Source organism: Drosophila teissieri, chromosome 2R, assembly GCF_016746235.2.
Source record: "Drosophila teissieri strain GT53w chromosome 2R, Prin_Dtei_1.1, whole genome shotgun sequence".
Classification (NCBI taxonomy): domain Eukaryota; kingdom Metazoa; phylum Arthropoda; class Insecta; order Diptera; family Drosophilidae; genus Drosophila; species Drosophila teissieri.
Window position 1 is genome coordinate 11,412,196 of NC_053030.1, and position 20,755 is coordinate 11,432,950.

Consider the following 20,755-nt stretch of genomic DNA (forward strand, 5'->3'; position numbering starts at 1 on the left):
ATAAAAGCGAAATATATTAAACGACTTAAAGCTGCCAAAAGATAGTTAGGCAATGATGGTTATCACAAAGCTTTTAAAATATTTTTGTATTATTGTTTAATTTGTTTACAAGCAATAGCATAAGAATTAAAAAAAACATACTTTTGTATTTTACAAAACTTTACATGTAAAAAACGATGTACCTAATGTAGGTACGCGAAACGAGTACATACCGCCCTTTTCAACTCTGGTCACACAGACCACATCCCGTAAAGAGTTTTTCAGAGATGAGTTTGCGGCAGGAAAATTGAGTAATTCACGGAAATAAACAAAGTAATCTAAGTGGAAACTGTAATCCTGACCAGCAATTATGTTGCGCATCTATCAAAATACTTACCGGTGAGAATCCACGTCCATTACGAGAAAGCCCTAAGCTTTACGTGCCCATTTTCCGGACGATTTCGTCATCGGCGATGTCTTCATTCAATGTGTTTTGCCCACAGGCGCACCGCGAGAAAAGCTGTTGTCTACTCCACCAAGGTCGCCTGCTGCAATCATTCCACGCTCTGTGGCATCACCAGCCACCCACGGCGATCGCAGGACAATGGGAGCTCCAGTTCAAATGGCAGGGACCGCCGCCACGAGGAGTTCTTACTTGCCGGCAATCCGGCGAGGGGCTGGCAGATGCCTCCGCCGTCGCGTGGTTACGGGATGCTGGTGGTGCGCATCCTGCGGGGAGCCCTCAAGCTGCGATACATCGTCCTGGGAGGCGCCATCGGCGGGGGCGTGTCGCTGAGCAAAGTGAGTTTCGCAAGTTATATAACTTGTATAGAACTTGAGACACATGACTTGTTTTTCTTAGAAATACGAGGACTGGAAGGATGGACTGCCTGATTTTAAGTGGCTGGAGGACGCCATGCCGCAGGGCGAACGGTGGAGCCAGTTTTCGCGGAATCTCATTGAGGTGGGCTCTCTGGTGAAGAACGCCATCGATGTCGGTGAGTGTCCATGTTGCACTACCTTCGCCCAATCAATCTCTCACTTTAAATGGTCATATACCTTGGTCAGATTCGCATTGAACTCTTCGTTTTGATTGATTTTTCGCACTGAATGATACTGATGTTATTGGGGCGTTTGCTTGTAGATCCAAAGCTCAAGCAGCTGGGCGAGGATAAGTTGTCGGAATGGCGCAACTGGTTCGACAGTCGTCTGGACGATGCCATCGAGGCGGCCGATTATCAAGGAGTTCAGATTGTCGAAAGTAGGTTACACAAATACACTGACTCCCAACGTTGGGCCAATTTAAAGTGAGAGACCCCTGTCCACCGCATTCGAGACTTATTCTTAACATCTGTTGCAGCTAAAGATGACTTGAAGGCCAAAACAACGGTGGCCGCTTTAGGCATAACATCCGACGAGAGTCGCAAAAAGTATGGTAGGTTTCTTGCCCACCTGCAAAAAGGATATTATATCTAACCACTCTATGATCTCGCAGAGAAGCTCCAGAGCCAGGTGGAGACGCTGCAGACGGAGATCATGAACGTCCAGATTAAGTATCAAAAGGAGCTGGAGAAGATGGAGAAGGAGAATCGCGAGCTACGCCAGCAATACCTCATCCTCAAAACGAACAAAAAGACCACGGCCAAAAAAATCAAAAAGTCCCTGATCGACATGTACTCCGAGGTCCTGGATGAGCTATCCGGCTACGATACGGGCTACACCATGGCCGATCACCTTCCCCGTGTTGTGGTAGTGGGAGATCAGAGCAGCGGCAAGACCTCTGTGCTGGAATCCATCGCTAAGGCTCGCATCTTTCCTCGTGGCAGTGGAGAGATGATGACGCGAGCCCCAGTCAAAGTAACTCTTGCTGAAGGACCATACCATGTGGCTCAGTTCCGTGACTCTGACCGGGAATACGATCTCACCAAGGAGTCTGATCTGCAAGACCTTCGTCGGGATGTAGAGTTCCGCATGAGGGCGTCGGTGCGAGGTGGTAAAACTGTCAGCAATGAAGTGATTGCCATGACGGTCAAAGGTCCTGGTCTGCAACGCATGGTTCTAGTCGATTTGCCTGGAATAATTTCGGTGAGCAAGTCAATACTAGTATAACTGCGTACATCTAATGCTAATTTCATTTTAGACCATGACTGTCGACATGGCTTCAGATACAAAAGATTCCATTCACCAGATGACCAAGCATTACATGAGCAATCCGAACGCCATCATTCTCTGCATTCAGGATGGGTCTGTGGACGCTGAGCGCAGTAATGTGACGGACTTGGTCATGCAGTGTGATCCCTTGGGTCGACGCACTATTTTTGTGCTCACAAAGGTGGATCTGGCCGAGGAGCTCGCCGATCCTGATAGAATAAGGAAAATTCTTTCGGGCAAACTCTTTCCCATGAAGGCTTTGGGTTACTATGCCGTCGTTACCGGTCGTGGGCGGAAGGATGACAGCATAGATGCTATTCGGCAGTATGAGGAAGACTTCTTTAAGAACTCCAAGCTGTTCCAGTAAGTATAGAGAGGATGTGATGGGTAAATTCCAAAGTTCACCTCTCTCCATACTTAGTCGTCGAGGCGTAATCATGCCCCATCAGGTGACCAGCCGCAATCTGAGCTTGGCGGTGTCAGATCGTTTCTGGAAGATGGTGCGGGAAACCATTGAGCAGCAGGCGGATGCATTTAAGGCGACTAGATTTAATCTGGAAACCGAATGGAAGAATAACTTTCCCAGGTTTGTAAAGCTGTTTCTAATAATTAGAGATCAATAACATTTGAGGTATAATCTTTTAGATTGCGCGAGTCTGGCCGCGATGAGCTGTTCGACAAGGCAAAGGGCGAGATACTGGACGAGGTGGTAACGCTCTCGCAAATCTCTGCTAAAAAGTGGGACGACGCTCTCAACTCCAAGCTGTGGGAAAAGCTCTCCAACTATGTGTTTGAAACCATCTATCTGCCCGCTGCACAGTCAGGTTCTCAAAGTAATATTTTGAAGTGCTAAGTTTAGGTTGTAAGCAGACTTCGCCGACGTCATCGATGGGGGCGCGTCCATCCAATCGCCCGCCTTGTGCTCCGTCATTGTGTGTGTTTCTTGCAAGATATGCCTTGGCCTCGAAGTTCACGTGTCTTTGTAAACGTCGCGTCGTTCAAATGTTTTGTTTAATTTTGCATTTATCATGGCCCGCGTTCGGCATCGAATTCCCGTGCAAGGGAATCACATGCGTTCAAGAATTCCGAACCGGTTTGAGATTCCTGCAACATTTCTTGAATCACAAGTGTAAATTTAATGTGTACTCCCCGGCGAACGATTTCGAATCCCATTAACACCGTTTGCCTTTGCCCCGAAAATAGTGACTAAGCCGGGATTGTCACAGGTTCTGCGTTGCAGTCATGTGCCGGAAAGTGTTATAAGCGAAGATTTACGAGCACCTGTAACGAAACCAGATCTTGGTTTATGTCCACATTATAAAAATGTATGCGATATTAGCGATTTATGGCCGAAAAACCCGTTCAGCGGGTGTTTACTTAGCATTTTATGACAGACCCGTTAATTTGCTCAACGAATTCATCCAAATCAATGTCTAATTGAATTAAATTGCAGTTATCGAGTTAGGAATCTGAATGTTTTGTGGCTTTGTTTATCATTCCCCCCCGTAGTTGTGTGCCTAGTTAATTTGGCTCAACTAATTTCATACTATGACTGTGCTCTTTATAGATTCCTTCAACACGATGGTAGACATCAAGTTGCGCCAGTGGGCCGAGCAGGCACTGCCCGCTAAGTCGGTGGAAGCCGGCTGGGAAGCGTTGCAGCAGGAATTCATATCGCTGATGGAGCGTTCGAAGAAGGCGCAGGATCACGACGGCATCTTCGATCAGTTGAAGTCCGCGGTGGTGGATGAGGCTATTCGTCGGCACAGCTGGGAAGACAAGGCGATCGACATGCTTCGCGTTATCCAGCTGAACACGCTGGAGGATCGATTCGTGCACGACAAACAGGAGTGGGATTCGGCGGTTAAGTTCCTGGAGACTTCGGTGAATGCCAAGCTCGTGCAGACGGAGGAGACGCTGGCACAAATGTTTGGACCCGGACAGATGCGACGCCTTACCCACTGGCAGTACCTGACACAGGACCAGCAGAAGAGGCGCAGCGTTAAGAACGAACTGGACAAAATACTCAGAAACGATACGGTATGTCTATTCCTTTAAAAGATATCCCTTACTAACACACTTTTAATTATGTTGGTAGAAACATTTGCCCACCCTAACTCATGATGAACTGACTACGGTTCGCAAGAACCTTCAGCGTGATAGTGTGGATGTGGACACGGATTACATAAGGCAAACCTGGTTCCCGGTCTACAGAAAGTAAGTGGTATTGCTAAACCATCAAGACTGCTTATCAGTGAGCACAATATGTCTCCTTTTCAGACACTTCCTTCAGCAGGCGTTACAGCGGGCAAAGGATTGCCGCAAGGCTTATTACCTCTACACGCAGCAGGGGGCCGAGTGTGAGGTAAGACCAAAGGTTTTACGCTTATCTGAACCAATTTACTTAAATCTTTTACTTACTGCGTTCTCAGATATCCTGCAGCGACGTGGTGCTCTTCTGGCGCATCCAGCAGGTGATCAAGATAACAGGCAACGCACTGAGACAGCAAGTAATCAATCGGGAGGCGCGGCGGCTGGACAAGGAGATCAAAGCGGTGCTGGACGAGTTCAGCGAAGACGAGGAGAAGAAGGGTTACCTGCTCACCGGCAAGCGCGTGCTACTAGCCGAGGAACTAAGTGAGTGTTCGCTTAATTGAGTTTGGCGCCAATTTAATTGCTTTAAATTCAACAGTCAAAGTGCGACAGATACAAGAGAAGCTAGAGGAGTTCATCAATTCACTTAATCAGGAAAAGTAGTGTGCCATGACCAAAGACACATCACCCGAGGCGTTACTTATTTAACTTGATAGTTTAAGACCACATTTCAAATGTTTGTTCATAGTCACGCTTGAGCCCCTTAGTTAAGCATACTTTGTGCTCCGAAAGTAATAAACCAATAGATCGTTAGTTCGTATTATTGAAATCGTCTTTATTGTTTATGAAGTGTAACCTTATGTCGCATGCAATGCAATGTAAACTCATTAATTTAAATGTAATATAAATCATTCATTCTGTTTTAATGTAATTGTAGTTGACAAACGTAAACGCGAAACGCACTCATCGTGCTGAGTATGTAGCGGTCCGTGTGTGTTTTTAAATCTGTATCGTGTAATATATATAAATCGGTTTGCATAAGAGCACAGCTTCGACTTCTACCAGATGCCTCATCGTGCGTGCGGCTGATTGCTTGTTTTGCTTCGTCCACGATCGGCTAATCCCACGATGCATCGGTATCGAGATCGGTGGTGGGTGCATTAACCCCGACCGATCGTCTGGCCGCGTCTCTAATTGATTGATTGATAAACGTATATCTAGCTAGCTATGTAACAAGTCCGTGATGGCGGTGCAGTACCACCATATCTCTTACAAGGTAAACAAATGCTCGTTCCCTATCATGTTAAATAACTCAACAAACGATTCTTAACTCGGCAGTCGACTTGTGGCCCAGCCATAGCCATGTGCTCAGCTGCTTACGGCTATCGTAATAATATTAATAATGTGTCGGTTCTCCTCCACTCCGATCCTCCGCTTAGTCTAGCTGCTAAATTCTAGTCCACCGAGCCCATAGGTGCTCCACTAAAGCTTATAGAAACATAATTTACACTCGCTCCACTCTGCTCTTATGCGTGTGATTTGGGGTAGGGTGGTAGGGTGATAGGGTGGTGGGGTAGGGTGTGTGTGTTAGGCACTCGATATCGCTGAAGGCACAACATTACGATTAGTCTTATCTTAACGTATTAAGTACTCGGAACACGCTTCCGCACTCGCTTCCCTCCGAAATCGGCAGTTCGGGATATCGGGAGCTCCATCGACGTGATGAGTGATTGGCAATTAATGTTGCCAATACCGAAAGGTGCTATCGGAGATAGTTGTGGCTGTGCGATGACAAGGTGTTCAGGCTGTCTGGCATGTCTTCTTTCGCTCCGATCCAATCGTCTCCTTAGGCCGCGGGCAGGGGGGTCAGCTTCTCGTTGCGCCGCTGCTCCCACCGGCTGACCCAGGTGAGCGGGTAGCACAGGAAGGCCGAGAGCAGGATCAGGCCACCAGAGAAGTAGAAGGCGGCGTTGTAGCTGTTTGTCGACTGATAGAGGAGACCTGTTGGATGTATGAATGAATGTATGTATGAGTTCAAGTGTCTCCCAATCATTTAGTAAAGTGTATACCATTCCCACACTTGTGGAAAACCCACCTGCAATGGGAGTGCCGAAAGTAGCTGCCAATCCCTGGAACAGCATCAGGAATCCGTATGCATTGGTCAGCTTCTCTAGTCCGATTAGCTCCACGGCGATCAGGGATCGCAGGGCCGAGAAGCAGGCAATGCAGATACCAAAGAACAGGGCGAATGTCCACTGGGTGGCCGTGTTGATAACGACCCCGCTGAAGATGGTAGCGATGCCGCCGGCGGTAAGGGCAAAGTTGTTTAGCCAGAGCGGCTTGACGGCAGGGAAGGAACTAATGGATCCGCACACTATCCTAGCAAATGTGTTCACAATGCCAATTCCGGAGAGGACACTATAGGCATCCCCCTTATCCATGCCCGCATCCACGGCGCGCTCCACAAGGAAGGCGAAGGGCACGAAGAAGCCCATCATGGTGAGGAAGCCGCTAAAGGCCAGGCACATGAAGGCGGGCGACTTGAGCAGCGTGGTGTCCAGCATGGTGGATAAGGTGCGACGCACTGCCTCCGGGCAGATGCGGCATCCCTTCTGCCGATCCTCCAGCATGTCCTGCTTGGTGGGCAGTCGAGTCACAGACATGTGGTAGGCCAGCGAGGTCTGCGATTGGTACTGGGGAATCCTGGTCAGAGATCCCGAGAAGAAGATATCGTCTCGGTACATGGGTCTGGATGAGGAGTGCGATTGTCCATGGTGGGCCTCGTGGGCGGCAGCGGCGGAACGCTTGCCAATGTCCTGAGGTCTGCGTCCGGATACAGTGTGGCGGCGTGCCTGGATGGTCACTGGCTTGGCCTCTGTCTCCAACAGGTTATCGTTCTCGGCCTCCTCCTCGTTCTCACCCACGGTGGTCAGTTCCTTGTGCAGGTTGAAGGTAAGCTGCTGCGGATCTCCGTTGGGGGTGGTGGGCTGCGACTTCCTAAGCTGCTTCAGCTCCGTGCCCTTGCTGCCCTGGGCCGTGCCCGATGGTCGGCGCTCCAGGTTCATGCCCTTGAAGATCTCCTGGGCGGTGGGATAATGGTTGCGCTGCGAGGCGCCCATGTACGTGTTGTGGGCGGAGTTGGGCATCGAGTAGGCGAAACGACCTTCGGGCAGGGGCTTGGTAAAGGCCGCCTGGTGGAGCTGGGGCGTGGGGGCCACCGTATTGCCATGACCATTTAACTTCTTTTTCTCCTGCTCATCTCCCTCCTCGTTGGTCACCGATAGCGTAATGGGTTGGATGGGTCGGAATGCCAAGCCAAAGACGGCACACGACAGCACGATGAGGCCCTGGACGACAAGCGTTTCGCGCCAGCCGTATACCAGCAGCGCTTTGGTAAGTGGGGCGAACACAAAGGTGCCCACTCCGGAGCCGCACATGGCAACTCCGGTGGCCAGGGCACGCCACTTCTCAAAGTAGAATCCAATGATCACCACAGCGGGTATGTACACCATGCAGAATCCAATGCCACCGAGCACGCCGTAGACTATGAACAGGTACTCCACACTGGTGGCAAAGTAGGTGAGTACGAAGCAGATGGCTCCTAGTATGGCTCCAGTGATCGTGACCGTACGGAAGCCAAACCGATTGGCGATGGCACTAACAAAGGGTCCCGCCATCAAGTAGCATCCACTGAGCAACGAGGATACGAACGACACGTAGGCCTTGCCCACTTTGAATTCATCCATCAGCAACTCCCCTATTAGTGGGGCGCAGAAGACGATGCCGTCGATAACCGTGCAGCAGAGGAAGGAGGCCACCATTACCACCCAGGCCCATCCGCTGTCCGGAGGAACGACGACGGCTGCCTCCTCGATTTCCTCCTCGTTCTCATTCTCCTCCTTTATGTTGTCCGGCTGCTTGGACACCAGCCCTTTGGATGCCAGCTCGTCCTGCGACTTCGTCTGTTGCGTGGCCATTTCCTGGAAGAAAGATTGCGGGTGGAATGGATCAGTATGGATCAGTATCAGCGCACCCAGGCAAGATCGGGTTGTGTGTGTTACGTAAGTGTTTACCCCAACTGTGTGGCCTTCACATTGCGTATACGCCCCCACGACTCCCTTTGTTTTGCATGGATAAGTCTATTTTTATATGTCACGTGCCCCGATTGCCGCTCAATTGAGCATACTACTGCACCTGTAGCGACACTATGTTGGTCACAAAAATAGGGCTAGTTTGGGTGAATAGGAAGGACTACCTCGGGCCCAGCAATATAATGCCTGAGATCAATTAATCACCTAAAAGGCAGTTGATTGATCCTTTCGAACTACACGCTTGTAACGCTTTTATTATTCTCACGTGTGACTGTTTAAAGCAGACAGGCACTAAAATGGTTTGCGCAATTTATCAGATTAAAGCAATCGCATTTATATTTTACTCGTTTCTTCAGCACAAACAGTGTGTAAGCACAAACAAGTGTGCATTGCCCTATAAACAGATTAAGTAAATATATTGAAGGGTATTTCACAATCTGATATGCGATTTTGAGATCCAGCCCTACGAATCTTCCCCCGACTATAGATACATATGTATCTGTGGGATATCTGCAAAGGTGCGTGGTGCGAGTGCTTTTGCTGTTTATCACATCGACGTCAATCGGCAGATGGCACTGACAGGGGGGCGTTCATCGCTGGGTGGTGGGTGGTGGGTTGTGGGTGGGTGTGTGTTGTGTTGTGGGGGTTTTGGGGGTTTTGCGGGTGGCAGGTGGTGTTTCAGTGGGTGGTGGATTGTCAAAAGTCAGACATGGCCAATGCCAGGGCCATTAGTGCGTCAACAAATGTCTTGGCCAAGCACAGACACAAAAACCAAATGGAATTTGCAATTATGTATCCGAAATGGTTCTTTCATTTGCCCGGGGAGCAGTCTTTCAACTCGACAATATTCAGAGAACTCAATATGCCAGGCACACCAGTACGAAAAAATGTTCTGTGGATTTTGGGCTTTTTTCTGTTGATTGCTTTTCTTGTTTGTCCACATCTTTCGGCTAACAAACTCTTGGCCTTGGCGCTGGCTTTGCTGCCTTTCTTGCCTTTATCTAATCTGATCTGCCGTGGGGCAATTCGCCACAGAGTTAGCAAACGCATGACTACAGCTGGAGCGGATGCTTACATGGACCTGGAGATCCAGACCCCTCATAAACACCCGACTGGAGATGAGCTGTCTTTGGGCTTTTGTAACCAAACAGAAACCTATCTCCCCAAAGATCTCGCTTAACTGGGCTCCGACAATCTGAGATAAAAGCGTCGTATCTCACTGCAAATTGCAGGGATTTACGGTTGCAGAGATTTCATCGTTAGTGATACAGCCGGATAACTGATGTCCCAGCTCTTGCGGCTGCATTCCATAAATTAATTGATTATTTCGCCAGATTTTGAGGCTTATCACGTCGGATTTTTGTGGCCCGGAAACGGCTTAACCGTATAGTGAACTGCTTATGGCCCCCAGATACGGGGTTTCGTACCTAGCAACCGTGGTACCTCCAGCTCCATCGCCACCTCCACCACGTGACAGGGCCCAGTTTGATAATTTCATTTCCTTTATGGCAGAAATTTCGGCCATATCATTGACCATGCGAATTTATGGGATCCCATAAAGACCGCGCGTACCGATAGTACAAGGGTCTGGCTGGGCTGGCTGGGCTGGCTTTTTGTTTATTGAGCAATCGAAAGTGTTGCGACAATCCCATCCTCGAGCCAATCCAAACACAACAACATCATACTGGCCGCACACCCTATCTGGGGAGGGGAGACCCCTTCGCGACTCGCGCTCGTATTTCAGATTTTGTTTTCATTTTCATGCCCAAATGACCACGTTGGCGGCATGGGGAAGTGCTCCAAAGTGGGACTGCGACTGGGACTACGACTGGGATCCAAAGAATCAAGAATCAAGAACCCAGAACCGAGAACCGAGAAGTGGCAACCGAGCCGGGCATCGGGAACCCATCGAGGGAAACCCGCCAAGTGCCTTCGCGTAACTGACTTGCAACAGCAACAGAAGTATAAATAGACATTAGCGTTTACTTGTTGCCCCGATCCCATATTGTGGCCACCATATCGAAAGCGAAGACGTCTTAGGGCTACAAATTGGCCAGAGGACGCACCCAGACGGGGTCTTGGCTAACTGCTCTTGGGCCTTGTTAACTATCTTAATGTGTTTGTAGGCCTGAAGCGAGTATCAGATACTACTTCGTAGTGACTATCCATGTACTATTGGAGTAAAAGGAACATAACAGTTTATAGCTTAAAGCACACAATAAACCAAAGTTCTTTTCAAAGTTATTAAACCATATTCTAAGACTTTATCAGACTTTATCTGATATAAAGACCATCAGAAAAGGTTTGGATACTACGAGTAATATATTTACTTTCTAGTTCAGACTTTGATATTATAACTTCATACCAATAGCACCATTAAATACCTTCAATTTCTTAAATTTCCCAATTACGGATATTGATAACCTCATTAATCTGGCATTGCGTAAGAGTATCTCATCTTTGAGTTGGGAAAATCTAACTTGAGCGCTCTCCGTTTTGTTTGTTTCCCGGTGGGTTTGGCTCCACAAGCGGCGGATAATGTGACAAGCTGGCTCCTGCGGCCTCCATGGCCATGCGGCCTCCTTGTCCTCCGTGTCCCCCGTGCCCTCCGAGTCCGACCTCCTCCCGCCCGTGGTAAGCTAATCCCGCTGCGAGCAAACAGCCCACGTCTGCCGCCTCCCGCCTGCGACCTCGATCCATCATTCAGTTTTTTAGGAGAACCTGGGGGCGGAGGTCGCAAACACTTGTCAGTGCCAATTGTGAGCGTTGACAGCGCTTAAATTGATGCGCGTCGATTGAATTAATAAATGTTATAGGTAAACACATATGGCCACAAAAGGACAGGCACTTGAGAGGGCATTCCGGGGAGTCGGGGGCAATGGGAAGTGCACGGCCAGACGAAAACGCAGACGCAGTCGCAGTTGCAGACGCAGACGGCGAAGTTCTTAAGATGTTTTCCTGCCGGTCGCCGGTTTTCCCTTAATCGTGCACATGTATCTACAAGTATTTGTATCTCTATCTGCAGCCCGTCTCCCTCGGTTTGTGTGGCACACACATATGTCGCATGTAGTACACGGCTCTGTTATTTATAACATGCAACTGTAGGCGTCCGGTTCTTGGTCTTCGACCGGCCGTCCTTCCCATGGGCCCCCAATTCCCAATCCGCCACTCTTCGTGCGTGCGGACCCATTTAGATAGTTGGTTATATCATGGTATCGCTGGTATCGGTAGTACCTCGTCTCGGACAGGTTCCGAGTGCCGTATCTCAGCGCCGCAATTTGTAGGTACAAGTGAAGCGATCGTTAAACGACTTTATGCTCAAAATATTAATTAGCTAAGCCGGCCCCAAAATGGAGCGAGTGCCCTAGAAGGCCAGTCTGGCGAAGAGGTTTCTGTGAAAGCGATCATATAGGCGCGGAAAACAACGAATAAAGGATGCTCTACAAAAAAGATCTTTAGAAATATGTGTGACTGTAAAACGCATGGAAAGACGCTGTACAAAAATCATAATATATCACACAAAGTGCTTTGGATTTTATGTAAACTTCATTACTTAGGAAATATCCTTATTATTAGTATATCTTTTTTCTTTTTTCCCTTTTTAAATAATTATATTATTGTCCCTGGAACGTTTTCTTCTCCTGAACTAATAATCTTTTATTTCAACAAAATGATTAAGCTACCTAAAATTATTTTAAAAACTAGTTTCATTGATAAGCCCAGCGCACTCATGCTTAAAGTATTCAAAGAAACCATGTAAAGTATGAATAAGTCATAAGTCATTCATAAACACATGTCTAATGTCAAACTATGTTGAAAAATAAAATGTATTACAAATGTTTGTGAGAAAGCAGTTTATCTGACGATAAAAAACACACTTCAAATACCATATATTGAAAAACAACATATATTCTTCTGGAATTATCTGGCAGTAATTATATATGATAGTTTAAATGGAATTGCATAACAGCTGCGGAATAAGAAGAAACCCCTGCCCCACAAAGTCAGCAGGAAGATCCAAAAATATATCGTCACAAGATCGTATGGAATAGGTGAATGAATGGCTTTCTCCGGAGATCCGCGGATGATCTCCACTCTGCACGGCTCGTGTCGCCACTTCAAAGTTGGCCCCATTCCGGGGATCGGGATGGCGCACACTCGAGGGCAGCTGTCACCTCAAGTTCAACGCTCGGCCTTTCACCCGGAGCCCAGTATTACGCACAATGCGGAGTAATCCAAAGAGCACGATATGGTCGTGTTATGAAGGAAGTATCTTTCCGTCGGCGAGCGTCTGACACAATTAGCAATCTTATGCGGGACACTATCAGCAGCTGGTTCTTCAGTTTCCAAGTTTCCATGGTGCCGTGCTGATGGTGTTGACCAAAGACCACTATCATCGACTCAACGGCTCATCGGCGTGAACAAAGGCAGCGACAATTAGTGGAGCGATCAATGGTCGAGATGGGGTCTGTGCTGGGACTGTGTGCTCTTTTGTCGGAAGTAGAGCATGGATTCATAATCAATTAACATGTTCAAATCATGGAAAATAAGTGCAAGTAGCGCAATTATTTCTAATTGAAAATCGAGAGCATTTGTATGGACAAAAGTCGTGATTTGAGCGTTAGCTTCTGGGGCTATTTAAATGTTTATTTATTGGGTTATCTTGCACGTGGCTGCGTCAGTCATTTCCCGATGTCGTTTCCACCGATGTCAATGCCTCATGACGCAGCCCACTTTTCCCATCCACATCCACATCCCATCTCTCCGTTTCGGGCTCTGTTTCCATTTCGAATACGATTCTGATTCAGATTCCGATTCAGATTCCGATTCTGATTCCGATTCCGATTCGACCCCGAAGCGAGCTGATACGATGATACCCCGTTTCGATGCAATCCCAGCGGATTCGGTTCGATCCATGTCGACCCCGACATTGGCGCCAAAATGCAGTTGCTGTTTTTGTTTTCGACGTCGATCTGATCTGATAAGCAAATCAAGGAAACAAACACACTGCAACTGCAGTCTAAAATTGGCTTAATCTGCTGTAAATATTTACACACCGATTAACGATCCGTGTTAAGGGAAAATTTCCACAGCCCGCCGTTTGAGATTCGAGTTTCGAGACTCCAGATTCGAGATTCGAGTCTCGTGTCTCGAGATTGTCGATTCTGTCTGCGGATTTTCCAATCCACCAATTCTGCTGGCCACACGCAAGCCCATTCGACCATTACGAAGAATGAGAAACCCCAGCCGCGAGAATTCTTCCACCCAGTGTTTGGGAAAGAAAAACCCAACTTATTTGGCAATGAGCTGGGGCATTGTGAATGCATAAAACATGTTTGCTGCTGGCCAATGTGAATTTAAGATTTCTATTTTTTGTGCAACCAACTGGGTGACTCCTAATTAACCGAAAATTATCGAAAAGCAGTGCCAAACATGCCAGTCTCTCTGGCTCTAGCTCTGGCTTTGGCTTTGGCTTTGGCTCTGACTCAGATACAGATACAAATTCAGATTAAAATTCGGATTGATTAATTGCCAAGGCGGGGCAATTAGTGGTGGAGTGGGGCAAATTGGGTCATTGGCATCTTGCAGTTCTAATGCTTCCAACTCGCGTCACGGCCCATTGATATGAATATGGATGTGTGGCTTTGGTTGCTGTTTTCAGATGGGGGGATTTTCGATTTCGACGGCTTGGTGGACTGCTCGACAGCTGTGGGATATGCCATTAGCACTTGGCTTGCGGCTTGTTTTGTTTGTTTTTTGCCGGCAACCGGTTGGAAGATAAAACGCAACAAAAGCCACGCGCAGCGAACCAAAAGAGAGCCTTGGGCAAATGCCCAAAACTCGCTCAGTGACTCACCACCCATCGCCATCGATTGGCGAAAGGCGTGTCGGATTGGATCGGATTGAATTGTATCTGTTCGGATTAGCTTGGATCGAAGATAAAGCCCAGCTTAGCTGGCCGGCCGATTTGCATGCCAAATTGCTGGCCATAATTAATGTGCCGATAATGATGCCAAGCCAGGGTAGCTCAAAATCCATCTGCATTTGCATTTGCAAAGGTAGCAGGTGCAAAAGATACAAAGGTATCCGTCAGATACTCTGCAAGCCATCAATACTTAACTTGAACTGTGTCTGCAACGTTGCTACTTATTGGGATTGGTACTTGTACTCAATTTAGTTTTAGTAGAAAACTGGAATATTATTATATATATTTTTTGGAATGCAATTTACTCTAAAGCCTTTTAATCCGCCTTTTTAGTTTTATGTTAAGCTATTGAACTAAGTGTTCGTACGAAACTAGTTATATCATTTGGATATCTTTTTCCAACTGAAGGTTTTGGATCTCTCGAAGCGAAGCGAACCCTACCCACATCCATCACAAGTTAAGATCACGTTTTTTGAGTGGTGCCCGAGTGAAACTGGTGCTGGGGAGCAACAGCATAGGCTTAGTTAGTATCGATCTAACGTAAGCTGATTTCGTTCTTTGTTCAAGTTCAGGGGGGAGAGCCACAACAAAGCAACAAAGACGGCTGCAAATTGCGACTCGAAAGCCGTTTGGCGCTGCCTTTTTTTCCTGGTATCGTCATCGACGGGGGAGAGGGGGTTGGCTCAAAGCATTCCCGGTTCTCTACCCTTTTTGGCCAGCAAGAGGAAAAGCGAACCACAACAACCAAGTGGGAACATGGTTAATTTTTTGTTCAAACCACCGCGCGCACTTTTGCCGCATGTCGCTGCTGCGTTGAGTTGCGTTTCATTCGTTTTCGTCGTGGTCGTGTGTGTTTTTGGCCAAAACCCGTTTTGAGCCAAGTTTTTAGTGGAGAGTGAGAACTTTGGGTTCTTGGCAGTTGGCCGCTTACCTACGTCTATATGCTGTCGTTGTCGTTGTCGGTGTCGCGGTGGCGGTGTTGCTGCTGCTTAATGTTGCTGCTTAATGTTGCTGCTGCTGATGCGTTGTGATGCGTCCTGTTGCAGTTAGGCTGGCGTTTTACGCAGCTTATTTTGGTGCTCTTATTTTTGGCGCGCTGCAAAGAATTCGATGTGGGTTTGGTTTGTTTTCGTGGATTTCGTGGTTTTCGTGTGAGAAAAGCGAAAGCAATCGAACGCGTACGCCGACACAGTAAAAGCGAAAGTTAAAAAGTCAGCAACGAAGGCAACAGCGGCAACAGCGGCAAAGACAACGAGGAACGAGGAAGCGGGATCGACGTGAAGCGAAACAACACGCTTAAAAATACTTCTAGCATATATTTATCAGTATCTGATTGTACATATGTTTATATAGTTTGGGGCCGAGCGGATCGGATCGGATCGGTGCGGTGCGGTGCGTTGCGGTACGGTACGGAACGGAAAAAGCAGCGTATATGTACATATGCATATGTATATATAAATGAGGAGCATATAAAAAAGTGCGCGCGGCTATAGTTCGTTCCTGTGCCGATGTTGCCTATATTGCCATTGCTTTCTTCGCGTTTCGGGAATACTTTTCGTTTCGTTTCGTTTCGTATTGTTTCGTTTTGTTTCGTTACGTTACGATTCTATTCGATTGGATTCGTTTCGAGCTGCGTGTTATATGTGCTTTACTTTATTCTGGTCTTCTGGCTCCTGCTATTCGTTTTCGAATCGAATACAAAACTCTCGGCTGCGGTTTCCGCTGAGGACGCCTGATCGCAATGCCGCATGTACGATGCGTTCGACGCGGCGGACTAAAGATAACTAAGGGAAATCAGAATGTGTTGGCAGTATAAACCGCGCAGCAGAAAGCAGCACGACAGCCGCAGTCGCAGCAGCAGCAGCAGCAGCAGCAACAGCAACAACACGTTCTAGCAGTGTGCGTGAGTATCTGTGTGTGTGCTCGGACAGCAATGTGTGTGTGGGTTGCTCTTCGGATTGTTGGTTACATGGAGTGCGTTCTGAATGGAATCGCCAGTATCTAATCCGATCTAATCCGAACTAATTCCATCTGATCGGTTTCTGGGAGTTTGGAGCTGGAAACTCCAGTGCGGAGTAGCTACAGATGCGGTTTCGGGAGTTGAAAGATGAAGCGAGAGCTGCCCGGCATCGATCGCAGCTCTCATTCAAAATGGCCCGAGAACACTGTGTCGTATACGCAATGCCGAGCAGCCAGCCAGCCAGCCACTAGTTGCTGGTGTGGATGATGTTGCTCTTGGTGTGACTGTGCCTGTGCCTTTGCCTGTGGTTGTGGTTGTTGACTTTGCCTCCGTTTCTGTTTCTGTTTCGGGTTCTGTTTCGGTTTCGATTTGAGTTTTTGGGAGTGTTTGCCGCGGCGGTTCTCTTTCGTTTTTGGGACTTTTTCCGGAGAAAAAGAAGCAACACATATGAGTATACTTACTTGTATATCGTGTTCCTGAACTACCATATCAATAGTTGGATAGCTCGTGTGTGTGCTCGCTTGTTTGCCCTCGTGCTGTGGCCATTTCTATTGGTGTGTGTGTGTGGAGGGTTTTGGCTTTTTCCACCAGCAAAGAGATAAACTCAAAAATGTGAATGGGGCTCATTCACCGGGTTTTTGGGAGTTCGGGACTTATGTTTGCTCATCAGCAGGTTACCAGCTTTCTGCTTGCTAATGGCCCAACAACAAATAGCTGGACATTTCGAAATTGTTTCTAGAAATTATGAAATCGGGGCAGCGTCGAAAAGATAGATAAACCCGGTACGGCTGTAATTAGTAGTCGAATTCATTTGAAGGGCCATGAACTGTCCGCACTTAAGGAGTGCTAATTGATTAAAGCTAAAGGAAGTGAACCGAGATTTGCAGACCCATCGGGATTACGCTTTTATCAGTCTGCCGTTTATCCGGTTGCGGTGGCATTATCTTCCGGGGGTCTCTCGAACTTTGTTCCCTTTGCCTGGGGAAAACTTTATTAATGAATTAATTCAAGTACATTCTGACCACGGATATCCATATCGTTCCAGGTCAATTCCGCTTTTAGTTTTGCTTCTATCGCATCCACCAATCAGCGGGCCGTGCGCCGAATTTGAGTTTTGATTGATAAGCCGCTCCGCCGTACCCTCGAGAACCCCTTGTGCAGTGATAAGCGCCGAAATTTATATGACCATGGGTGGCACGTCATAAAAATATATTAGATTAGTGAAATTAAATTCTTCCTTCAGCGCTGCCAGCCAACATCTTACCTAACTTGGCCGGATTTAGTGTTTAATCTAATCGCACGAATACGGCGCACATAAATATGTACTTCGGTCCCGACTGGCTGCAATAAAAGCGAACGTGTAATATATTTAAAGTTGTGTTCTTACATAACAGTCACCCAAAGAATTTCAAGTGCATTTAAAGCCAGAAACATAATTAGTTTATGCAGCATCTGTGAACGGCAACTAAACGTTGCATCCTATCTATATTACCATCTAAAGTTGCATGGATTGATTAGGAATTTGTGTCATGTCAGCATACATCTGCGAAAATACGCTTAGGCTAAATGTCACGGAATTAAGTAGCAACATCACTCCACGAACCGAGTTCCAAAATGATGATTCACTTGCTCCAAATTCGGTTATCACAAAGGGGTACGAGCCCCAAAAACTGTTGACGCATCTCTGGTTAAGTTCGGCTTTTGGTCTGGGACATACATTTGCAATTATACAAATACGCCAACTTAACTGCTTACAAATTGTAATTTTTGATTAATAATAAGAAATTATGTAAATTTATTTCGGAATTTCAAAAATCAGTTATATTTGCTGAAAAAAAATGCCAGGGCTGCACTCTTTGTGGGTTTGAGTCTTCGGTGGATAAAGGCATTACCCAGCAGTGTGACCATACACCTGTGATTTAAATGCGGGACTTTTGAATATATAAAAAGAGATTTTATATTTGTTAATAGCTTTTAATACCAGTGCGAGGTGATATACCAGTAGCACTCATCCCTGATTTTGACTTATATGCAAAAAATTATATTTATTTAATAAAACAATATAAAAAGGTTATAGAAAGTATACTAATCACAATTTCTTTGTAACTGAAATATTAATGGTAAGTTGCGAACGATATATCGCTGTTGAATATCTCAATCTTTCGTCGCTGGTGCTTTTGCTCTGCTGCGCGGCGGTCACACTGAAACAGACGGTGGTATTTCGTAACCCTCAGCAACGGTCACTCTGCCATCCTTCTTTTTATTTCCGCCGTTTGCCGAGAAAGTTGGAAAATCATGGGTGAGTTGCTAAAAAGCGTAGTTTTTGTGCGAATTAAGCGAAAAGCGCTGCCAAACAGTGAACAAACGGAGCTTAGAATACGGCGCGGCTAAAAGAGTAAGTGAATTGACGCCGAAAGTGCGAAAATACTGGCAAATGCAAACAAGTCGGAGACTTGCGATTTCAGCTGTCCCAAAATCGCAAAAAATCAAGTGAATCTTCGACTCCAGCGAGCAAATATCTCGTTTAACATGCAAAAGCGATTGAAGTGGACAAAGGACTAAAGTTATTTGTGTGAAAAATGCATTTGCCAGTGTTTCCGAGCCCGGACTCGATCTAACCTCAAAACCGAAGCCGCACAAGCTGCCATTTGTTTACATTGTGTTGTTGCACCGCAGATGCAGATTAACTATAGCTAATGTATTTGTTTGATCTATGACAGGCAAGCCAAGAGGTCTGCGCACTGCCAGGAAGCATGTGAACCACCGTCGTGACCAGCGTTGGGCCGACAAGGACTACAAGAAGGCTCATTTGGGCACCAGATGGAAGGCCAATCCCTTCGGAGGTGCTTCCCACGCCAAGGGAATCGTCCTGGAGAAGGTGTAAGTACATTTGGTTGACCCCTCCCTCCCCCACAATGGAAGTACTTTGCCCGCCATCCGGATTAGATGGGGGGAATCACACGTCTCGACGCCTCGCAGTATATTTTTGTGTTTTGTTTCGTTTTGCAACTCAAATCACAGGATTATACTGTGAGATGACCAGCGTGTCGGCAGCAAAAAGTGACTGACAAGATCTGTATTATATTAACCAGCTAGTATTATATGAAGCTAATCTGTTTCTCTCTCTCCTCCACAGCGGCGTCGAGGCCAAACAGCCTAACTCTGCCATCCGCAAGTGCGTGAGGGTGCAGCTCATCAAGAACGGCAAGAAGATCACCGCCTTCGTACCCCGTGACGGTAGCTTGAACTACATTGAGGAGAACGACGAGGTCCTGGTCGCCGGTTTCGGTCGTAAGGGTCATGCCGTCGGTGATATTCCCGGTGTGCGCTTCAAGGTTGTCAAGGTCGCCAACGTCTCCCTGTTGGCCCTCTACAAGGAGAAGAAGGAACGCCCAAGATCTTAGATGAACATGCATCTAATCTTTTTCCAGACAAGCAGAGTTAGGGTTTTACAAATCTAAATAAACAAAAAAAGAAACACACCTGTTAAATGTTTCAATTAAATGTGATTTTCTTGACTATATGTGTGGTTAGAATGTTTGTGTTTACTGATGTAGGATGGTGATTGCAATCCACATTGATTTAAGAAATTTGATGAGCTAATTAGTTAAAGGAAAGTTACCAGCTTCAGATGATTTCCTTAAATACTGCACACTAAAGCAACGAAGTCTATTCATTTCCAGTTCGCGTTCTCTTAAAAACATATTTCCAAAACTTCAAAATGAAACGTCATACGTAATAAGTTTGCGTAATATGCGAATTTCAAAGGTCAAGTAGTTATTTGTAAAAAAATGTATGTAAATATATATTTAGAAAATTTATTAAGAAATACATTTTTTTTATTACTGCAGTTTTTAAACTACCTGGCAACCATGTCAGTGCTGCAAAGCGAAAATACTCGAGTGTTTTCCAACACTCTTAGCCGCGAAAATTCGAAATTATAAAGTTGCATAAACGAATTCAGGCCTTGCGTGAAGTTTCAGTTTAGAAAACTATACATTCTACTAATAACTTAATTGTCAACGCAACTTTCCCGACCAAATTGTGCAATGTCGGAGCACTCCCTCGATGCGAACAGTGCGATCTCCAGGCGGTCGTACCTACCGCAGTTGCTATTGCCAAGTATTTCTTACATAACAGAACGGCAAGAGCCGCGGAAACAGACAGCCATCATCAAAGCATGAGGCCCGGACCTGGACCACAGCAACGTGTGCCGGGCTTCATCAGCGATAAGGAGTCGCAAACTGCACCTCCTACTTGGCGGTGCACAGCGAGAAATCGGAGCATTTCGAAACGCTCTCGATGGCGGCTGGCAGATTTCTTGCAGTGCCGCGGTTCGATCTGCTTATCAATAATTTGTTTTTCTCCTTTTGCTGCATTTAGGCAGAGATTCGCTGGCGATAGCCGCTCAAGTGTCACACGCCCACATTTTTGGAGCAGTCGATGTCGATGGAGCGGCTATTTGCACATACGCCACGCCAATAAACTTGTACCCACCACCGAGGCACGCTTTGATCCGATCCTCGTTCGCAATCTTTACCCCCATTCCCGTTC

The 20,755-nt window shown here is 46.8% G+C and overlaps 3 protein-coding genes across 7 annotated transcripts; 2 read left to right on the forward strand and 1 right to left on the reverse strand.

Annotated features, from left to right (window-relative positions):
* The first annotated feature begins 218 nt into the window (after positions 1 to 218).
* Positions 219 to 5,053, forward strand: LOC122614664 (dynamin-like 120 kDa protein, mitochondrial). Of its 4 annotated transcripts, none has more exons than XM_043789281.1 (14): positions 219 to 378; positions 483 to 780; positions 842 to 977; positions 1,124 to 1,240; positions 1,340 to 1,414; positions 1,475 to 2,064; positions 2,120 to 2,493; positions 2,552 to 2,716; positions 2,776 to 2,963; positions 3,698 to 4,170; positions 4,229 to 4,347; positions 4,411 to 4,495; positions 4,563 to 4,767; positions 4,823 to 5,053. In XM_043789281.1, the coding sequence occupies exons 1-14, from the start codon at positions 350 to 352 to the stop codon at positions 4,885 to 4,887; spliced, it is 2,919 nt and encodes a 972-aa protein (XP_043645216.1). In that variant the 5' UTR covers positions 219 to 349; the 3' UTR covers positions 4,888 to 5,053. The 4 variants fall into 4 exon arrangements, with proteins under 4 accessions (XP_043645216.1, XP_043645217.1, XP_043645218.1 ...); XM_043789282.1 differs by having other exon boundaries at positions 2,776 to 2,954; XM_043789283.1 differs by lacking the exon at positions 1,124 to 1,240.
* LOC122614666 (monocarboxylate transporter 3) lies at positions 5,035 to 16,048 on the reverse strand. 2 transcript variants are annotated; one of them, XM_043789287.1, is made up of 4 exons: positions 15,894 to 16,048; positions 15,177 to 15,337; positions 6,320 to 8,204; positions 5,035 to 6,225 (listed from the first exon to the last, which is right to left on the reverse strand). In XM_043789287.1, the coding sequence occupies exons 3-4, from the start codon at positions 8,199 to 8,201 to the stop codon at positions 6,071 to 6,073; spliced, it is 2,037 nt and encodes a 678-aa protein (XP_043645222.1). In that variant the 5' UTR covers positions 8,202 to 8,204; positions 15,177 to 15,337; positions 15,894 to 16,048; the 3' UTR covers positions 5,035 to 6,070. The 2 variants fall into 2 exon arrangements, with proteins under 2 accessions (XP_043645222.1, XP_043645221.1); XM_043789286.1 differs by having other exon boundaries at positions 15,173 to 15,337.
* A 2,302-nt stretch (positions 16,049 to 18,350) lies between these two features.
* On the forward strand, positions 18,351 to 19,683 carry LOC122613125 (40S ribosomal protein S23). The gene is made up of 3 exons (XM_043787148.1): positions 18,351 to 18,500; positions 18,922 to 19,081; positions 19,338 to 19,683. The coding sequence occupies exons 1-3, from the start codon at positions 18,497 to 18,499 to the stop codon at positions 19,603 to 19,605; spliced, it is 432 nt and encodes a 143-aa protein (XP_043643083.1). The 5' UTR covers positions 18,351 to 18,496; the 3' UTR covers positions 19,606 to 19,683.
* Positions 19,684 to 20,755: the final 1,072 nt, after the last annotated feature.